At 39.9% G+C, this 19,084-nt stretch overlaps 1 protein-coding gene across 1 annotated transcript; it reads left to right on the top strand.

Moving 5' to 3' along the window:
* The first annotated feature begins 6,775 nt into the window (after nucleotides 1–6,775).
* On the top strand, nucleotides 6,776–11,448 carry LOC139219247 (probable global transcription activator SNF2L2). The gene is made up of 6 exons (XM_070851058.1): nucleotides 6,776–6,871; nucleotides 8,772–9,001; nucleotides 9,483–9,588; nucleotides 10,667–10,768; nucleotides 10,965–11,109; nucleotides 11,318–11,448. The coding sequence occupies exons 1-6, from the start codon at nucleotides 6,776–6,778 to the stop codon at nucleotides 11,446–11,448; spliced, it is 810 nt and encodes a 269-aa protein (XP_070707159.1).
* Nucleotides 11,449–19,084: the final 7,636 nt, after the last annotated feature.

Genomic DNA, 19,084 nt, shown 5'->3' with positions numbered 1-19,084 from the left:
AAGGAAAATAAGTTACAAACCAACAAGTGGTGTAGATGCATCACACCCAAAGATGTAGAATGGTTACTAAATAAGAGCAAATAGAGGAAAAATAAGTTGAAGTCTTGATTTTGTTCATTATTCTGAAAAGAAACTTAAAATCTTTAAACATGACATTGACATGATATTATTTGTATTTATATGTTGATAGTTGATGATGTTGAGATGTACAGTGGGGCAAAAAAGTATTTAGTCAGGCACCAATTGTGCAAGTTCTCCCACTTAAAAAGATGAGAGGCCTGTTATTTTCATCATAGGTACACTTCAACTATGAGAGACAGAATGAGAAAAAAAAATCCAGAAAATCACATTGTCTGATTTTTAAAGAATTTCTTTGCAAATTATAGTGGGAAATAAGTATTTGGTCAATAACAAAAGTTAATCTCTATACTTTGTTATATACCCTGGCAATGACAGAGGTCAAACGTTTTCTGTAAGTCTTCACAAGGTTTTCACACACTGTTGCTGGTATTTTGGCCCATTCCTCCATGCAGATCTCCTCTAGAGCAGTGATGTTTTGGGGCAGATGGAGGGAGATTATCAGTGGTCTTGTATGTCTTCCATTTTCTAATAATTGCTCCCACAGTTGATTTCTTCACACCAAGCTGCTTACCTATTGCAGATTCAGTCTTCCCAGCCTGGTGCAGGTCTACAATTTTGTTTCTGGTATCCTTTGACAGCTCTTTGGTCTTGGCCATAGTGGAGTTTGGAGTGTGACTATTTGAGGTTGTGGACAGGTGTCTTTTATACTGATAACGAGTTCAAACAGGTGCCATTAATACAGGTAACGAGTGGAGGACAGAGGAGCCTCTTAAAGAAGAAGTTACAGGTGTGTGAGAATCAGAAATCTTGCTTGTTTGTAGGTGACCAAATACTTATTTTACCAAGGAATTTAACAATTAATTCATTAAAAATCCTACAATGTGATTTCCTGGATTCTTTCCCCCCATTCTGTCTCTCATAGTTGAAGTGTACCTATGATGAAAATTACAGGCCTCTCTCATCTGTTTAAGTGGGAGAACTTACACAATTGGTGGCTGACTAAATACTTTTTTGCCCCACTGTATGTATACATACATGTATTTTAATCATTTTGATCATTTTACCAAACACCAACACCACAGCTGCATGCAGTTACATGCAACGACAGCGCTTCTGTTTCTAAGATTGATGAGAGGTGTTGTTGTCGATGACATGTACTGTGAAGGAATGTTCAACATTTTGGGGAAAAAACACATCTTAGTGTTGTGCGGAACTAGACCGGCTGAACCCACAATGCAGACACAGAACAACTGGGTGGTTGGGAGACAGATGGGTTTTTTAACACCAATGGAGAGGAGCAAGGACGGGGAAAAGGGGCTAGCGGGAAGCAGGACCGGGGTGGGGACCAGGGAAGACAACCGGATGGAACAGGGAGCAGGAGCTGGACAGAGACCGGGGAGGACAGACAGGGGAGGGAGACAAAAACCAGAACCAGGACAGAGAGCAAACACAAGCGAAATAACACGTAGTCTTGGAGAAAGGAGCCTGAAGTGTACCTACTGAAACAGACAATCTGGCAGTGAGTGGTGATCTGGGCTGGGCTTATGTAGGCAGGGAAGGAGTGGGTGGTTTGATTGGGGATTGGTGTCAGGGGTGTGTGAATTGCAGGTGTGTGGGCGGAGTGACCTGGAGTAACCTCTGCTCAGGTGGCACGTAGGGGGAGACAGCACAGGGGGGAGAAAGGGCAGGGGAGACAGACACTTGTTAGGGCTTGTTGTTTCCTCCTGTATCAGTCTGAGTTAAACAGCTGCTGGCCAGACAGAGATGGACAGAGTGGTATCAATCTTCTCATCTGACTCTCGACATGAAAGCAAATGATTGTGTTGCCTAAAATGTCAAACTACTCCTTTAAGTGGTGTCTTCATGAGAATGGATGATTCTAATGCTGATGAAGACTGGACAACCCAATGTTTCCTCTTCTGTGTGAATAAAGTGAGATCTCATGAATGACTGTCAATAGTTTGTCTGTAAACCTGAAATCTCACAAGTACAGTAGTTATTGTGTTACTGTTATTTATATTATATATATATGTTTTAGTTACATTGGTTATATCCATTTCAAGAGGGGCCATTACTTAAAATTCTCCCGAATTTGTTTCTGCACTATGTCCTGCTTTTCAATTCAATCAATTGAAGCAAAACACCTACAGAAAAAGGTACAAAGAGACACAGATAGAATTAAAAAGCTTTTGTGGAGCCTTTTTGTTCAGTCTACATTCAAAGGTCTCCATTTCAGCAGGTTTCAGAAGGTGTCTTGAATTAATATATTATTATATTTTTCTCATGAAGTAACTCAACCAGTGGATCAACCAGTAGGTCATCAACACTTCTCTCACCCATTGTCAGCCTGACACCAGTTTGAGACATTCATTCCCAGCTTTCTGTTCTCCACAATCTACTCACCACTTTTTAATTTCTACCTTGCCATATATTTTCAGTGACCTCTCATTGACTGTTTCATTGGGATATGGCAGCGAGATGCTTTCAATTTGAATCATCCTCTCAGAAAACACATAGAAACGACTGGCTCCCTATTAGTTGGCTTTGTGGCATGACAGTACAAATTACAGCCTGGATTTCTGATCAAAGTATTCTTGGCCATGTTTGCACCACTGCAAATTTAAATAAAACTGAATTTCAGCATTGAGTGAGCTATAAATTATTTACCAAACATCCAGAATAACCTGTGTCCTGGTACAGTTCAGCCTGTTTTAAGAATATTCCCTAAGACCTAGGATCACTGCAGTGTTTTCAAACCTTAACATATTTTGAGTTCAAAATGACTGGTAGGCACAAACAATTTGGAATTGTAACAGAAGTTCGCCTCAGCTGGCAGCTGTGAACAGGCTGTGATGGCCTCAGTGTATTCCTTTGGGGTAAGCTCACCCATCAAAGTATGTCCACTAAAAGTCCTTGTTTTTGCCTTTGACAGGCTCAGATATTATCCAAGGTGTTTAACAACATTATCAAACTGAGCCCTGTGGAGATAAACCTGTAAGATCCTGTTTCTTTAACCAGAAACAGTCATTATATCGCTTGGTTGAAAACCACCAAACCCCATTAATAAAAGCATTGATTTAACCTTGAAAAAATACAGGAGTTGCAAGTCTAGTTGCTGTGCCTTTGGTTTTTTTGTTTTTTTTTTTAATTCAAACTCTTTTAAAACACCAAAGTCACACAATAACACAAAAAATTGCTGATGGAGGCAGAGCAGCAACTCCCATGTTGTTGTAGATAAAATTACTGTTTTACTGTGAGTCTGATGCCTTTGAACGGAAAGATGCTGTTTCTGGTTAAACAGAAAGGATCTTATGGATCTTAGGGATCAATGTCTGTACTGATCCTTTCCATAATGTTGCCGGACACTTAAAATATTGATCCATTCCTGTCAGCGGCAGAAACAAGGCACTTTGAGTGGACGCACTTTGATCGGTGAGGTTGCCCCAAAGGACTACGCTGCAGCCTTTGAAGGCCATTCGCAGCCCATTTGTAGCTGCTGGCTGGGGCAATCTACTGGATCAATTCCAAAACTCTTTGTATCCATCAATTTTGGACACAAAATATGTATTTAAAAAAATGTAACGTTTTGCACCAGCTCTTCAAATGAGAGACTATTATTCTGTCTTCTCTATATATGTGAAAGTCAGTTTATCACTGTGGATTGTCAGTCTGTCCCTGTGCTTTTGTTTTCTGCATCTATGGATATGATTTATGATATTTTCAAAGGTTTTTTCAGATGTATAAAACTATAATGTCATTCCTCATGATAGCCTGAATCAACCCCCCCACACATTCCTAGTGTGTAACTGTGTCCCATTAGTGAGAGCTTGTGCATGTGTGACTGAGAGCACTCTGAGTCATTTCCCAGCAACAGCAATAAAATACAATGATATACAAGGTCCACCATCAAAATTTGCAGTTGCCATGGCAACAGTCAGCGGTTTTGAGCAAGTGTTTCTTGGGAAAATAATACTGAAATGATGTTTCTATTTCACTGGGTTTAGCTAATCCAGTCACTTCACGTGGGCATGCTTTAAACCACTACACCTTCATATAAGCCATCTTAAAAAGCAAAACAATAATGAGGGCTGTATTCTTTTTTCATTTTCAGAAGCATTAATGAATGTCACATGAATGTGGCAGTCAGGGAAAATCAGCAGGCATAATGCCATGTTCCTCCTTTAAAGTGTAAATGTTTTCTATATTATTTCCCATTACAGTTTACAAACGCATCTTTTTTTGTCTGCTACAGCGTACAGATCTGCTCTGTAAATCACGTGTTTCCTTTGAGAGAAAAAATCAGCGGTCAAAAGGGAGAAATTTGCATTTCACACCCCCCCTGTCTTTGCATTAATTCACCAATGCAAAGATGGGGGGGGGGGTTCTCCGTCGCTGATGGAAATGCACCGCTAAAGTCACACTGAAAAAGGTTTCACATTTATTTTCTCCAATAAAATCCAATGTGTTGTAGCCCTGCTGTAACACCTCCACACACGTGCATATTAACATATTCAGCATTTTAGTTGATACTAATTTGCTTGATCCATTATCAACTGGTGCATGCTCCTTTCTACGTAGTTTGGCATTCAAAAATTTGTAAATGAAACTAAAAATTGAATGAATTTTTCATGTTCTTAATATTGATGTTGTTCTACATGAACGTCCTATTTTCTGCCTTGGCAGGAAACATTTTGGTTATTTCACATGAGAGATTTCTGCGTTTGTTGTGTTTTTGTCGTTCCCATCTCGCTAGTTTGAAGTCGGCTGGGCTCAGTTGGAAAAAGGTGATGACGCATATATCCATGCACCATCCATGCTTTAACAAAGAAAGTTCCAAATGTAATACTAGTTAGCCTAAGTGTTCGCTGAAAGCATTTCATTTTTGCATAAAGACCTTTAATCTACATTCAGTAAGGCTAGAGGAGCGGGAAATACACTCTGTAACAGTTAAGTATGACAAATGGTCTTGGCGAGCTGCTAGACGATTGAGTCAACTGCGTGGCATGAAAGCCCTGCTGTGGATTGTCTCTTCACTTCATGTGCATCAGGATTTCTCTGCGGTTCCGTTGAATTCCAGTTCCAGCCACACAAGTCTCTGCTCTGTACAAAAGGGCTGTTCTCTGTCATTGTGAATTGGACTTTATTCGAAGAACATGCAACAGGATCTTTAATTTCTATCCTGTTTTCTTGTGTATCATCAATTTCCTTTGTTGTGAGTCCTGACATTGTGTGCTGTTTTTCAGCAGCGCTTTGCACATGTTGGAAAAAACAAAACTAGTTCACAGAAACCAGATGTGTTTGAATATCAGCCCAAACTGGAAAAAGTCCACTTATTACTGCAAATGTTAAAGCTCAGCAGCTCAGTGGTGCAGAGAGTTTTTTCTTGCTGTCTTGGCACAGAAATGAAGAGTAATCTGAGTCGATATTAATGCATTAATCACTGTACTGGAATTCTGGGGTTGCATGTGCCCAGGGTGCTTTTCCAGTGAGGAAAACGTGATGCAGTGCAATAACAGATGCCCTTAAAATGGAGAAAATACAACACAGTGGTCCCCTGGCTGCCTTGCAAGCTTGAAAACAAGGTGACCTCTACATGCCTTTAAATTATTAAACGGTAAATAGTTCTACTAGATGTGTGTATTGAGAAAATCTCATTTCATTATCTGGGTTGTTTCACCACAAATACAGCACAACTTCTTGCAAGCTGGTGCTCCTCTTATTTCTTCACCCATGTTCAGCCTGCAAGCACCAAGCCTGGTGGTGCCACAGACCAGTGATCGATCAACAGCTTTCTGAAGTCGTGTCACTGAGTGGAGCTTGATTCTTCCAACCTACTATATCAGAGAACATCAGTCCAGATGTTCCTCAACACAGTGGCACATATCTAACATGAATTATTCGTGGCGGCGATTCGGGCACAGTGGTCTCATCTTGTAAAGACATGGGTGAGATGAACTCATGCATCAGAGACATGGATACAAGAGGAGGGGGGATGCAGGACCAGAGCAAAAACTTTGCCAGCTTCCTGAACCGCACACACAGATGTTGTGTTGCTGGTTGACACGTGCACCAACAGGAAGCAGGAGGAGTTAAGTAGAAGAATTTAGTGAGTTTTGGAGTCAGTTTAACACTTAATTTTGAGGGGAACAAATAGTTGTCTTTCAGTTTTTTTTAGGATCTAATGACGTGCCTGGCCATCACAATTATTTGAGAGTGGGCAAATGTCCATACTTCATACACTGAAGGGGACGTGACCCCCCGTCTCCAGTGCCGATTACGCGCTGGTAGAAAAGTGCGCACACAGTGTGAACCATGACTGTCCTGTACTGCAGCAGGCTGGACTCGTGTTTCTAAGATCACTGCATTAGTTGACACGAAGTCTTCACGTTCCCTCTGAAATGCAATGCAACATTTTTTTTTTTTTTTTTTTTTTAACAAAAAAATAAAAATGGACCCGATAACTTTAACAGCAGGGTAGGAACAGGAAAAAAAACCGTCTGGCACCAGTCGATATTAAAAACATGCAGAGGGAGACAAGCTCGGGGCCTTCCAGAGTCAGGAAAAAGACTTCGGAGAGCTGCAGACAGGAGATGGGTATGGCATTTCTACTTTCCCCCAGCCCAATGATTTGTATATGAAAACATAGCGCTTTTATTCTCCCCCCTTCTGGGCTCTGCTTCTGAGTGATCAGCTGATGAAGAGACTAGCAGCTCGCCGCTATGCTGGCTTGCTAATTCTCTCCCCCACAGCTGCAGCCGATCCTGATAGCCAGCCTGCAGATTGCAGTCAGGTAAATATCCTCCTCCATGTCTTTCTTCTCAGGCTCAGGATTCAGCCAGGCTACATCGCATGGGAAGAGAGGAAGAGATGGATAAAATGTGTGTGTATGTGTGGGTTTGTGTCTGGATGTGTGTGTGTGTGTGTGCGTGCGTGCGCGCCAGGGAAAGAGAGCGAGTGTGTCTGCGAGTTCGTGTGCGTCTGTCTGTGTGTGTGTATGTGTGTGTGTGTGTGTGTGTGTGTGTGCGCGTGTGTGTGTGTGTGAGAGAGTGAGAGCGGGGGGGGGGGGGGGGGGGGAGGGAGTGTGTAGGTGTGTGTTGTAACAGATGAGAGGGAATCTTTGCCAGATTAGTCAGGGAAGAGGCAGGCTTGTTAGGAGATAGCACAGGCATGGGGCATCACATGCACACACTGACACCCTTCCGCTCACACATGCACAGTCAATCAGGCAGCTCTCAGCTGCGTTATACATCTTTGAGGATTACCCTCTATCCCTCCAGTATTCCGCTGGAACGATTGCAGCCCCTTAGAGAGAGTAGCGGGGCTTTCAAAGCCTCCATTTGAGCCGAGCGATGATGAACAGGATTTCTTTTGTTACCTCTCTAATGTTGTTGTCTCCTCTTACTCTATCATCTGCCATGCCTTTTGATTCGGAAGTGCAGGCGTGCGGTTTTTTTTGTTGTTGTTCTTTTTTTTTGTTTTTGTTTGCTCTGTATCACACCGTTTGTCACCATCACTCCTATTTATTTTTGAGGCGTTACATGATTATTATTGTTTTTCAGTAATAATTCTGCATGATGCTGTTCCTGTTCCTCTCACCAGTGTGTGCAAAATTCAGTATTTCAGCATGGTTTCATCTCTGTCCTTGAGAAATCTGTCTTCACTGGCACATGCTCTATTATATGATTTGAATGCTGGTGTGTGTCCTGTATGCGCCTGCATCATTGATGCATCATTATTCTATTCGGATTGGACAGCATGCCTTCTCTATATCCTCCGTCCTCGGCTGCTGCTGCTGCTGCTAGAGCTGCTCCTGCTGCATGCATACCCGTGTTTCTGGCCTCTAATTGCCTTTGTGGAAAATACAGTGGTTGCAGCAGATATTCGAAAGGGAGCGATGAAATGGTTGAAAATATGTCAGGATGCAGCAGGCTCTGTTGTTGAACACCACACGCCTAAAATGATGTTTCTATCTCTATGTACTTTTGTGCACGAAGACAAGCACAAACCAGGGAAACATGGGTTAATATTCAGTGCATTAGACTCTGTGCTTTGGGATAACATGGCATCTTCAAATTTATTCACATTCATTGTGTGTTTAAAAAAAAAAAAAAATTGCCTCCTCTCATAATCATCTGACATCAAAGCCTCCAGATGAAATAATCCAGCCTAAATTTGCAGAGACAGCAGAGCAGTTGGGTCGCTCCAGTCCATGCAAATTTAGATGCGACCGTAATAAATAAATAAGCCCTCTTTCATTTGAATACAAAACCATACACTGTAATTCTGAACGCTTCAACTTCAGCCAGTGCTGCTAATTAGCTGGAGACGGAGTGCTTTAATTTGAGGGCTTCAGACATAGTCTCCATAGCTCGCTATCTCAAGTGCTTCAGGTTTCTGGCTTTGTGGCAAATTAATGTTGAAAGCATGAAAGCATATAGAGTGTGTAACAGATTCTGAGCATCCCAACTGTCAAATAAGTCAGAGAAGTTCAAATGAATGGGATGAGTTTTTGATGGAAATCAGTTATAGTTGTCCTGCTGTTGTTATTGTCCTTGTTATGCCGTGGCAGACTTTGTGCGTACAATCTATAAAGTACATGTTTTTAAGCGATGCTCCGGCCGGTTGCTCTACCCCTAAAGGTTTGCTTGAGTTTGTTAGATGTCCCCACTCATTGCTCCCTTTTCCTGCAGCCTGAGGCAGGAGAGAACGGATCCCTGGAGGAGATGGAAGAAGACATCAGTCTGAAAAAGCGTAAAAGTGATCGTCCTGGGGAGAAAGAACTGCAGGCCGGGCAGGAAACTGGTGAAAAGGTCAAAAGGAAGCGCGGACGCCCACCAGCTGAGAAACTGCCTCCAAATCCACCTGAGCTCACCAGAACACTGAGCACACTGGTGGATATGGTTATCAACTACAAGGACGGGTGAGGACGTTCAATTATTTGCTGACCGTTATTACTTTGATACAACTATATTAATTGCAGGCTAAGTCAAAGTACATGAACTAGCTGTGAAAAGCACTGCTTTGCGTTCACAAATAAACGTGTTACTAATTGTTTGGCTCAGTGATGAAGCTGAAAAGTTACAATATTTCATTATTCCAACACAATAATTCAATAGTGTTGTTTGTGTCTATTCTGTCCGGCTGTGTGACATAATGTAGCAATGAAGTTGGCATTGTGGCAACATTGTCATTCAGAGATAAGAATATTTTAATTGGTGACTGTGAGCACCACAAAACTGAATTTTGTTATCTCAAGTTAATGACAGAAATCATGACCTCTGTGTAAAAGACATTATTGCAGACCACGGCCATGTAGGAAATGCACATGCACTGACTGACGTGTTGATCAAACGGTTTCATGATAACATGAGATTAAGTGTACTGTCGCATTGTGCTTCCAGGTTGGGTCGACAGATCAGTAAAGGTTTTGTGCAGCTTCCCTCTAAGAAAGAGGTACCTGAGTACTATGAGCTGATCCGAAAGCCTGTGGACTTCAGGAGGATCAGGGTGAGTGTCACTGAACAGGATTCACATAACAGATATATCATTGCTATCTGCTCAAAGAAACAACAACTAACACCTGTAACAACTATTTATCATATACCACATGTTATTTCTTTGAATTACCCACTATGCTACTGCTGTAAGTGGGGTTACGAAACAAGACTAAATCCTCATTTCTTGACATAATAGGTCAAAATAATATATGATACACACAATCCAAAAATAGCTTGAAGAACAGCATGAATACCAGACTATCATGTAAAGGAGAACTGAATACTCGTAGGTAAGGTCAGCCACCTTACTCTGTGTCACATCGAAAGGATTAAAAAATAGAAAAGATGAAAAATTGATCAAATCTCCTACTCACTCTCATGTTACCCCCCAACCAGTAAAATATGTATATCCACATCACAGTGAGGCAGTTCTCTTTCACAACTGTGTTCTCTTAAGTTTTAAAAGGGATTACAATCAGTCTGAACTGTACTTGCAGAAGAGCACAAGTGGTCTTGAGTCACACACTCACCACAGCAACAAGCCTATATCTTAATGAACGGGTAGAGCACACATGACTGAGGTGTCAGAGGCAATATGGCGCACCTCTATATTGTATTAGTCTAATATTACTCAAACTGGAATAAATAGTGTATTTGTTGGGGACTATTTTTAGTGGCGGAGTGATACGTATTGACGCTCTTGAGAGTATTTACAGCAGCAGAATAGTGTATGTGTGTCCTTTTCTTTTTTACCTATAGATAAAGCCAGGCTAGCTGTTTCCCCCTGATTCCAGTCTTTATGCTAAGCTAAGCTAACCTGCTCGTTCCAGTGTAAAATTTAGTGAGGCATGAGAGTGGCACTGGTCATCTCATCCAACTCATGGCAAGAAATCACATAAGCGTGATTCTCAAAATACTGAACTACTGCTTAAAGACAGGAAACTCAGTTAAGGTTTAATATTTTGTCTGGGTTTGTATTTTTGAATGTTTATGTAGTTTTTCTTTGTTAGACTACCCTCTCTTGGACAAGCTCTATTATTGGTTGCAATGGTCACATCGAGGTTTGATGCCGACCTTCTCTTTCACAGGAACGTGTGCGTAATCACAAGTACAGAAGTGTGGGGGATTTGGAAAAGGATATTTTCCTCCTATGTCACAATGCCCAGACTTATAACCTGGAGGGATCTCAGGTGAACCCCAAGGAATTCTTTCATTTGAAAGCAACAAAATTGTTTTTTACAGTCCCCATTCTATTATTTTTATTGTAAATGGGTTTGGATCTTGATGTGTTGAAGAACAACCCATGCTCTGTTTATCTGTTTGTGTGTGTGTGTGTGTGTGTGTGTGTGTGTGTGTGTTTGCACGTGTCTCTGCTTACCACTGCAGATCTATGAGGATTCAATTGTCATTAAGTCTGTTTTTGAGAGCGCAAGACAGAGAATTGTCACAGACGAGGAACGGAAAGAGACGGTTAGTGCCAGTCACAGCGATAATGGCGGCGGGGCTGAAGACCAATTCGTTCCATCAGCTGGTGAGAGTTAAAACACACTTCAGGAATGGTTGTGTTATTACAAATGACCAAATTAAAGCGAAAAGAAGATGATTATTATGATTATTATATGCTGCTTGCTCTTACATTTAACAACTTGACTTTTGCATTATTTAAGTAATACAAACAAAATTACAAATACATCGCTTTTTTTCATTAAACTTATCCTCTTTCCTCTTTCTGTAACCAGTGAAATTACCAGTCCAGCTAAAGAAGGGGAGTAAGGAGGAGAGAAGCAGAAATACCATGGCCAAGAGACTCCACAGTGATTTAGACAGTGATGAGGATCTAGAGGATAATACCACAAAAGATGAAGGTTGAACTGAATGGCCCTCCATTTTTGTATTCTGTCTATTCTCTGCCACATCCATGTTCATCGGTTTCTTCATTTTCTAAGTAAAAGAAAGATATTTGAAAATAAAACAGGAAATCCCACTCAAAGAGAGGTACTTATGGAACAGTGTTTTTTTTTCTTATAGAGGACTCATGCCACTCAGACATGTCTTGCTGCACATAGCGCTGTTCTTTTCATTTCGCTTGTCTTTTACAATAAATATAAGTTCCGTTTTATCTGCCTTAGTCCCTGTGATTGCTTCAGCGAATACTATGTAAAACACCAGTCTCACTGACTGTTTTTAATCCATATATTTGATTGTATGAATTGCCTTCGTATGTCTTCGAGCATGATGCGTATATCTCTCCTGAAGCTGGCCCCTCCAGAGCAGCACCCGCTGATGACAATGTTGATGTGTTCAGGGCTACAGAACTGAAGCACACGGGAAGGTCTTTTTAAAGAAAAGAAGAAAAAATGAACACAGTTTGTTTGTTTGTTTAAAATCCCTGAATGCGATTTCAGAGACGATACATCTTTGATAAAAACCACGGTGAAAGTGAGAAGATGATTGACAAATACTGGTACAAAAAGTACTTTTGTCTGTTTCTGATACCTGATGGCGGTAGTTTGGGTCTAATCAAGGGTACTCAAGCTGAACATTTGTATCCCTTGTGCTGCAGTATATTCACATATTGTACAGTTTGTGTGAAAAACTAAATTTCATTTACTTTCCTGGTTGTTGGGAGGTGAAAGACATCATTGTTAAGACAATCCCTGGAAACATGTATCACTTAAACACTTGGAAAATAAATTTTACCAAAAAGTCCCAGTGGTTGGTGGTTATTGTTGTCATTATTATTAATAATAGCACAAGCAGTATCACTATTGTAGTACTTGTAGTCATAAGGGCATGTATAAATCACTCCAGTGCAGTGAAATAGTCACCAAAGCATTAAAAACATATGGTTAGGCAGGTTTAAATTTAAATGCAGCAATTATTCAGTCACATACAGCAGTTTAACAAATACATGAAGACAGGAGCTACTGCCAGAGTCAGCGTTAATCCCTTTAGAGTGTGAATACTGGATGTGATGTATTTTTGATAAAGTGCCAATAGGTGGTGCAAGAGAACTGTTTCTTCTTTTCTTAGCATTTCTGTTAGTGTGTGTGTGTGTTTTAAGCATTTCCTTACTTTATTCTCTCTACATAAAATGCTGTAATTGATGCGATTATTACACATATCAGACTGTGGGTGAACAGTGAGGCTCAAAAACCACCAACAACAAAAGATTAATACCATCTCAATGGCAATCACATCAATTTCCTTTCAAACATGTTTCTTTTACAACAAACGTTTAAAACAAAAGAGTGTGTGTGCCATGTGTACTCCTGGCCCCGATTGGTAATTAATATTTAATTTTGATGATCATCCCTCGCCTCTGCTTCTGTCATATCTCCCATAATAATTGCTTTTTACGTTTGTAGCAAGGGGCCCATCTGTGGCTATGTCACAGCCAATCTGGGCCCAAACACCCTCCCACCCCTTGAAAAATGTCAATTTATGTCAGTTAAAGACGGTTAGGGTGCTAATCAAATCGTAAGTGCTGTAGGATGGACATTTTTCACATGCTGTGCTCGTGACTTGTATACAATCCATCCACAGCTGAAATAACCAGAACTTGTGTTTTATGAGAGTACATGATCAAACTTTTTAATTGGAGAGAGACCCAACAATTCGGGAATTCAACATTAAGGATTCAAGAATTCCCACATGAGCAGCATCAGATATTATATTGAGCAATGTTCTCATCTTACTCTCGCCAAGAGAGCAAAGAAGTCTGTTTTCCAGTTGTTGCACTGTTCCTTTAAAATCGCATTACCTAACTTGTTTGACAGCTATGGGGCTATGAGAGGTTCCAAACCAAACTTAAAACAACTGTTATTGCTCACATGGACACATGAATGTGCCATTGGAGTCGATGTTCTGACCACTTGTTGCATTTTAGACTTGTTTTGGTCAGAAAGCTCTTTAGAAAAAAATGTCTTTTGCTCGCTAGATATCCAGCTCACTCCACCTGCCAGCTGTTTTGGTTTTCCACAGTTTTCCACTTTAAAGGTAACATACAATGGTCTTATATGAGCATGTTAGAGAGCAGCTTCCCATGGGTTTATACTCGGGAGAGAGCCACTGGGATTACACCATGTGGGCAGAGAGATGCAGCTTGAGTTGATTCTCTGTGGGATTAATACTACTAAAGCGTCAAAACTATTTTTGTCACAGTTTTAAAAATGCTCTCTGAACATACACTGCAATCAAGCATCAGTATGCAGAGACAGGAGTGCATCTGTGAGCACGGATAAGTGGCAAGTGTTGTCAGACAGCGTCCTTCCATTAAAATTCAATGCAATGACACTGTCATTTCTATTATATGAATTCATGTCTTTGTTAGGATATGAGTGAAGGCATCATATGATGCCATTGCTATAGCTACAAGCAGACAGTGAAATACAGCAGTTTATTTTTTTGTAGATGAAATTACATGGACTGAAAAAAGGAAGGAAGAGAGTCTGTGTAGTTTAAGACTAGATGTAAGCACAAGTCAGTGGGGATCAAGCATTCTTATTGAAGCTCCTCTCAAAAAGTTCAACGTGTTTCACGTAGAAAACAAGACTAGACCGTAACCCAGTATGTGGGTCTCAAACCTAATGGATGAGACAGACGATCTAAAAACACTGCTGAAACCCTTCATTTACAAAAGTTACACTAATAAACTGGAAGTATTTGTTTTCCTAGATGATAATATTTGAATCTGAACTGCCAACCAGTTCTTTTTCTGTATGTCTACAGTATATTCAAATCCCACATCAATCACCAGATAGCTCATGTGAATATTAGCCAACATGCCTCAGTGATCCAGATCAATACAATGTGTCATCTTCTTTGGTCAAAGTGGAATAAGATAATGAAAACTAATCAAATCAATTTAGAGCACTGAGATATGCTCCTTAACATTTAATGAAGTGTAGAGCGTCAGAAGTAAAAACATCCTCACAGATATTTAGAGATTAACAACACCTTGAGCGAGGGGGGAGCTAAAAGGCGTTGGCTCTTAGAGTAAATAGCTCGGGGAAACAAAGTGGCACGTATGTCTTCTTGGTGACAGTCTCACATAAAATGACACATAAACCTAATGGATGAGCAGGGATAGAGTTATTGCTGAAGGTAGACACACTAATGGCTTTTGGAGATTAGTGGGCCCAGAAGCTGACTTTAATCTGTTGCAAAGACAGTCCATTTTCTCTTTGCCCATAGGATACAGATTTAATAGATATTTAGTGCACATTTGTCATGGCTTTTGCTAATCACCTATCCTATCAGCCGATCACATTTGACCTAATTGCTCTTTCACTGTCAGTCTTGGTAGGTAAATGTCAACACCAGTGTTTTTCTTTGATTCTATGCTTCACTGGGTCGTTGAGTAATTTTGAATTTCTCATCATTTGTATGATATTTCACAGTTATTTTGTGTTTTTCAAGCAGCTCCTCCCACCTAATTTTGAAACACCTGTACAGAAGTGGTCACATATTTTTCTCCATCACAGGAGGCCAAACTAATGAACACTGTGTTTCCAAGCCACTAACCCAGAGGTCAGAGTGCTCACATGTGACAGAGCCGCTGTATACAATATTATTTGATTGAGCAGGTTGAGGAATAATGACCTGAATGTAAAGGTCAATAATTAAATTATTGTATTTTCTCTGCCAGTGCTGTTGTGCTCTGCCTCACTGACCACACTCAGTGCACCTAGAAACTATTATTATTATCTCAGTGACAATTTGACTTAGCATTGGGCTTTGGCACTATGCTGTATGGAGAAAGGATTTTAGTGAGTAGAAACACTGAAATGGTATTATCAGTTTAAAGTCAAATTCGCTCATCAACTTAACTGATGACTTAATCGATGTTAATAATAGTGAAGTAATATTTACTCCAGAATTCACCACTTACACAAAATCACGGTGCTCTTTGCATCTTTATGACAGCAATCTAGTGATCTGCTGTTTAAGCCTTGGCAAGCATCATCCTATAATTGAAAATAATAATGCAAACATGTATGAGATATTTGTAAAATTTCTCTTTCTATTTGTAAAATGTCTCATACATTCAAATTGCTGCCTCGTTAAAGCCCAATATTGTAACACAACCCATGATTTATTCTGACAATATCGTTATTCTTATTGTTCTGTCAAAAACTGCATGAGGATTATTTATGCTCAGCCCTGGAATTATTTCAAGGCAGTTCAATGGTATAATCCAAATTCATACATCCCTAACATTACACAATGATGTAACATGCTCTCAACATCCAACCTCCGCCAAGCTCCACCTATTATTGAGCAAGTAGCAGAGGTGGATGTATTACCAGTGGTGCTTATCATCCTCAGTGCAAGTGTGTTCAGTACAAGCTAACCTGTCTCCTTTCTCAAACTGTCTATCTCAATCTGTCTGCATTCCAGCCCAGAGGGAGCCTGCTCTCTCTCTGATCCATTGTTAGTCCTCTGTCATTCGTGTCTAATGATCCCAATTTTAAGGCATACGTATCTTACAATTTGCATGTCTATGGGTGTACTGTGGCTACAGAAAACAAACCAGACAGAGTCCAGACAAACGGATCCTGCTTGTGAGTTAGTCTTATTTTTTTTCTTTCAGTCTTGCTTTGATACTTATATATATATATATATATATATAAGTATGATCACAGTAATTTTCTACAATTTCTCAGAAAATCTCCCAGACAGGACTCAACATACTCCTCTATTTAGAAATATAATCATATGGCACTATAGCAAGGATAAAAGAAGCAATGAACGACTCATCCACTAATCTAGTTGGGTTTTTAGTTTCTAAACCAAATAAAAAAGATGCACACAGGACTATACATCTTCATTTGACATTTTTGCATTTATGGCTTAAGTGACACTGTAGATTGCTGACATGCTTCTCTTTCAGAGATTCATTATAGTTTATGAGTATGGGTGCATATTAAAATGTGAGGAGAAAAAAGGAAATAGAGTGAGTAATATACCAAAGGGAGATGTGTTTTTCCAAGCGTTTCCGAGAGGCTTTTCAGCAGCATTACCAAACGTCTTTACCTCACCATGGCATAACAAAAGTTTAATAAAAGTTTAAACATATAAAACTTTTGTCTGGAATAAGTAAATGAGCAGAAGAGCAAAATTCCTCTCAGTTTTAGAGGTGGATACTTTATCAAAGCACTTTGATCTGTGTAAAAGACTCGAAGCTTACTTTTTCTGTATTGGACACAGACATAATGTTGCAAACCAGACAAGTTGTGTCTTTATCCCTTTGATCATTGTGAGTGGATAATTCAAGTGTTTTGATCATTTGGCTTATGATTCCCCTGTCATCTGCCTGCTGCGAGAGAGATGAAGAAAACTGACTCAATCCGAGTCACGATGTGGGATCAAGTCTGCCCAAGAGTTCAAGGAAGACCCATCTGAGAGTCAGCGCTGCGCCTCCCTCCCTGTCCAAAGCAACTTCTCCCCAGGCCGTCTGAGCCGCCAGGTGAAACTTCACTTTTTGCTGTGATGGCAGTTGACAAGCTGGATCACTGAAAGTAGTGAAGAAGCCCTAGATCGTAAATAGGATCTCCCATCTGTATATTTATGATATATAATTGCTTCAGAGATTTTCTTTTGGCTTTTCATATCTCTCAGCTGCTTAACAGTGCATCAACCCTTTCATGCATGAATTATGATAACCTCAGTCAGGATTTTTTGTGTTTTTATTCATCTTTAGGCATGAAAAACAAGGTTTGAACTGTTTTTTTTTCAACCCATATTTTAGAAAGATATATTTACACGTCCAGTAGTTGAAATCTAGCTACTGATGCATGATGTACAATTCAGTGAACATGTGATTAATCATAATTTCTTCCCAATATAAAATCAACACTTGGCAATTGCATGACTCCTTAGATGTTACTTGATGTCACCATGTTTTTCTTACCTGCAAAGGTCTCTTTTTATAGAAGGTTTGAACAGAAAAAAATTAGCAACTTGGTGTTTCTGGCTGTCTGTCGACCATCTTGGTTTAACTGTTTTTTTTTTCACTTGCAATGGCTTAGCACTGGGTAGCAGTGTATGAGATGATGCAGTAGCTTCCACTGCAGTGGCTGATGTGCAACTATGCCATCATATACTAGAAAACAGCTTTTGAACAGCTGTACACTGTAGTGACCTCTATGCATGAAAGGGTTAAGGACCTTGTTTGTTCATTCTTTGCTATTGTGAACATGGTGATGCAACATGGCAGTCAGAGAGGACTCGCTCCCAATGCAGAAATAAAGGGCTCATTGTAAGGTAAAGAAAACACAATGAGTCTTAGTTTCAAGTGATTAAATACTTATGGATATTATGTTCCGTTTGCTAATAGATCCTTCTGAAACCTACATATTAAACCTTTATGTGGTATTCACTCAGGCTCATTGTCATAATGTGTAACTGAAATGAATTCAGGTTAGAGCAACATATCTTACATGTAATATCTTGGAAGCCTAATCAGTAGACACAGTCCGAGGTAAATGGAGCACACACTGTATGGCAGCACATTATGTTTGTATTGTTAGCATAATGCCAAGCATAGATGAACTGTCCGATTCTATTCTTGATGAATGTCTACACCTGCATCTCTCATCTCTCATCTCTCATCTCTCTCTGCATCATTATGTCCATTATCTGTAGAGTAGTGCTGTGTTGATGCAGATGTTACTGCTCACAAACAAAGGTCCAAATGATGCAGAGGAAGTCTTTGCCTTGTTGTTGCAAAGGCCAGAAGATCAGAGTTTGTCTCCATGGTGATTTTCTTCTTCTTTTCCCTCATCTTCCTCTTATTCTTATCAGTACAACAGTGACAACAGCAACAATCAGCTGGTAGTAATGCTTCAGTAATTACAAAACTGTGAGGAACTTTAAGTGTAACACAAGGAGTGCCCGTACACTGGAATCATTGCCCCCTATAATTTTATTGGCAACCAGCAACACACCAGCCAGTCTTCCGTAACGTTAAACGTTAAGTGTGCCAAGTCACGCGGCATTGAGGGGTAAAAACATGGCTAAAAGCAAATTTCCTGTTTTTAAATTACAGTGGTAGCACAGTGTATAATATATATATATATCTATATACATAGACAAAAAGAATCAATTAATACAGTGGGTATATTTGTGTCTCATTTACAAACTGATTTTTTAAAATCCAGGGAGCCACAGACATGGTAAAGAAGTATTGAGAGACAAACTAACATATTGTTGGTTTTGGTCATTTAATTGGATTTGTTGACAATGCAATAATATAAAATACTATAAGCCTTATCCTTTAAGACTGAGGAGACTAGATCCTAAATAAAATCGTTGAAAAAAGGAGGGGGGAGATATATTTTCATAAATGTAAATGCTCACTTAGGGTACATGATACCTATTTAACAAAGTTTGGATCTTTAGCAGTCATAAATATTGAATATTCACTATTGAGTTATGTCCTTCATGTTGTGCCTGTGTATTTTGTGTGGTATGCCTCTCTTGAAAACCTGAAATAAACTTTG

The sequence above is a fragment of the Pempheris klunzingeri genome, chromosome 19, assembly GCF_042242105.1.
Source record: "Pempheris klunzingeri isolate RE-2024b chromosome 19, fPemKlu1.hap1, whole genome shotgun sequence".
Taxonomy (NCBI): domain Eukaryota; kingdom Metazoa; phylum Chordata; class Actinopteri; order Acropomatiformes; family Pempheridae; genus Pempheris; species Pempheris klunzingeri.
The sequence above is the reverse complement of the archived record's forward strand: the minus strand, read 5'-3'. Positions and strand labels throughout refer to the sequence as shown.

Coding starts and splice junctions, on each gene's coding strand:
- LOC139219247 (XM_070851058.1), top strand. CDS start 6,776: ATGAAGAGACTAGCAGCTCGCCGCTATGCTGGCTTGCTAATTCTCTCC. Junction 9,589..10,666: donor TGGACTTCAGGAGGATCAGG/GTGAGTGTCACT, acceptor TCTCTTTCACAG/GAACGTGTGCGTAATCACAA. Junction 10,769..10,964: donor ATAACCTGGAGGGATCTCAG/GTGAACCCCAAG, acceptor TTACCACTGCAG/ATCTATGAGGATTCAATTGT.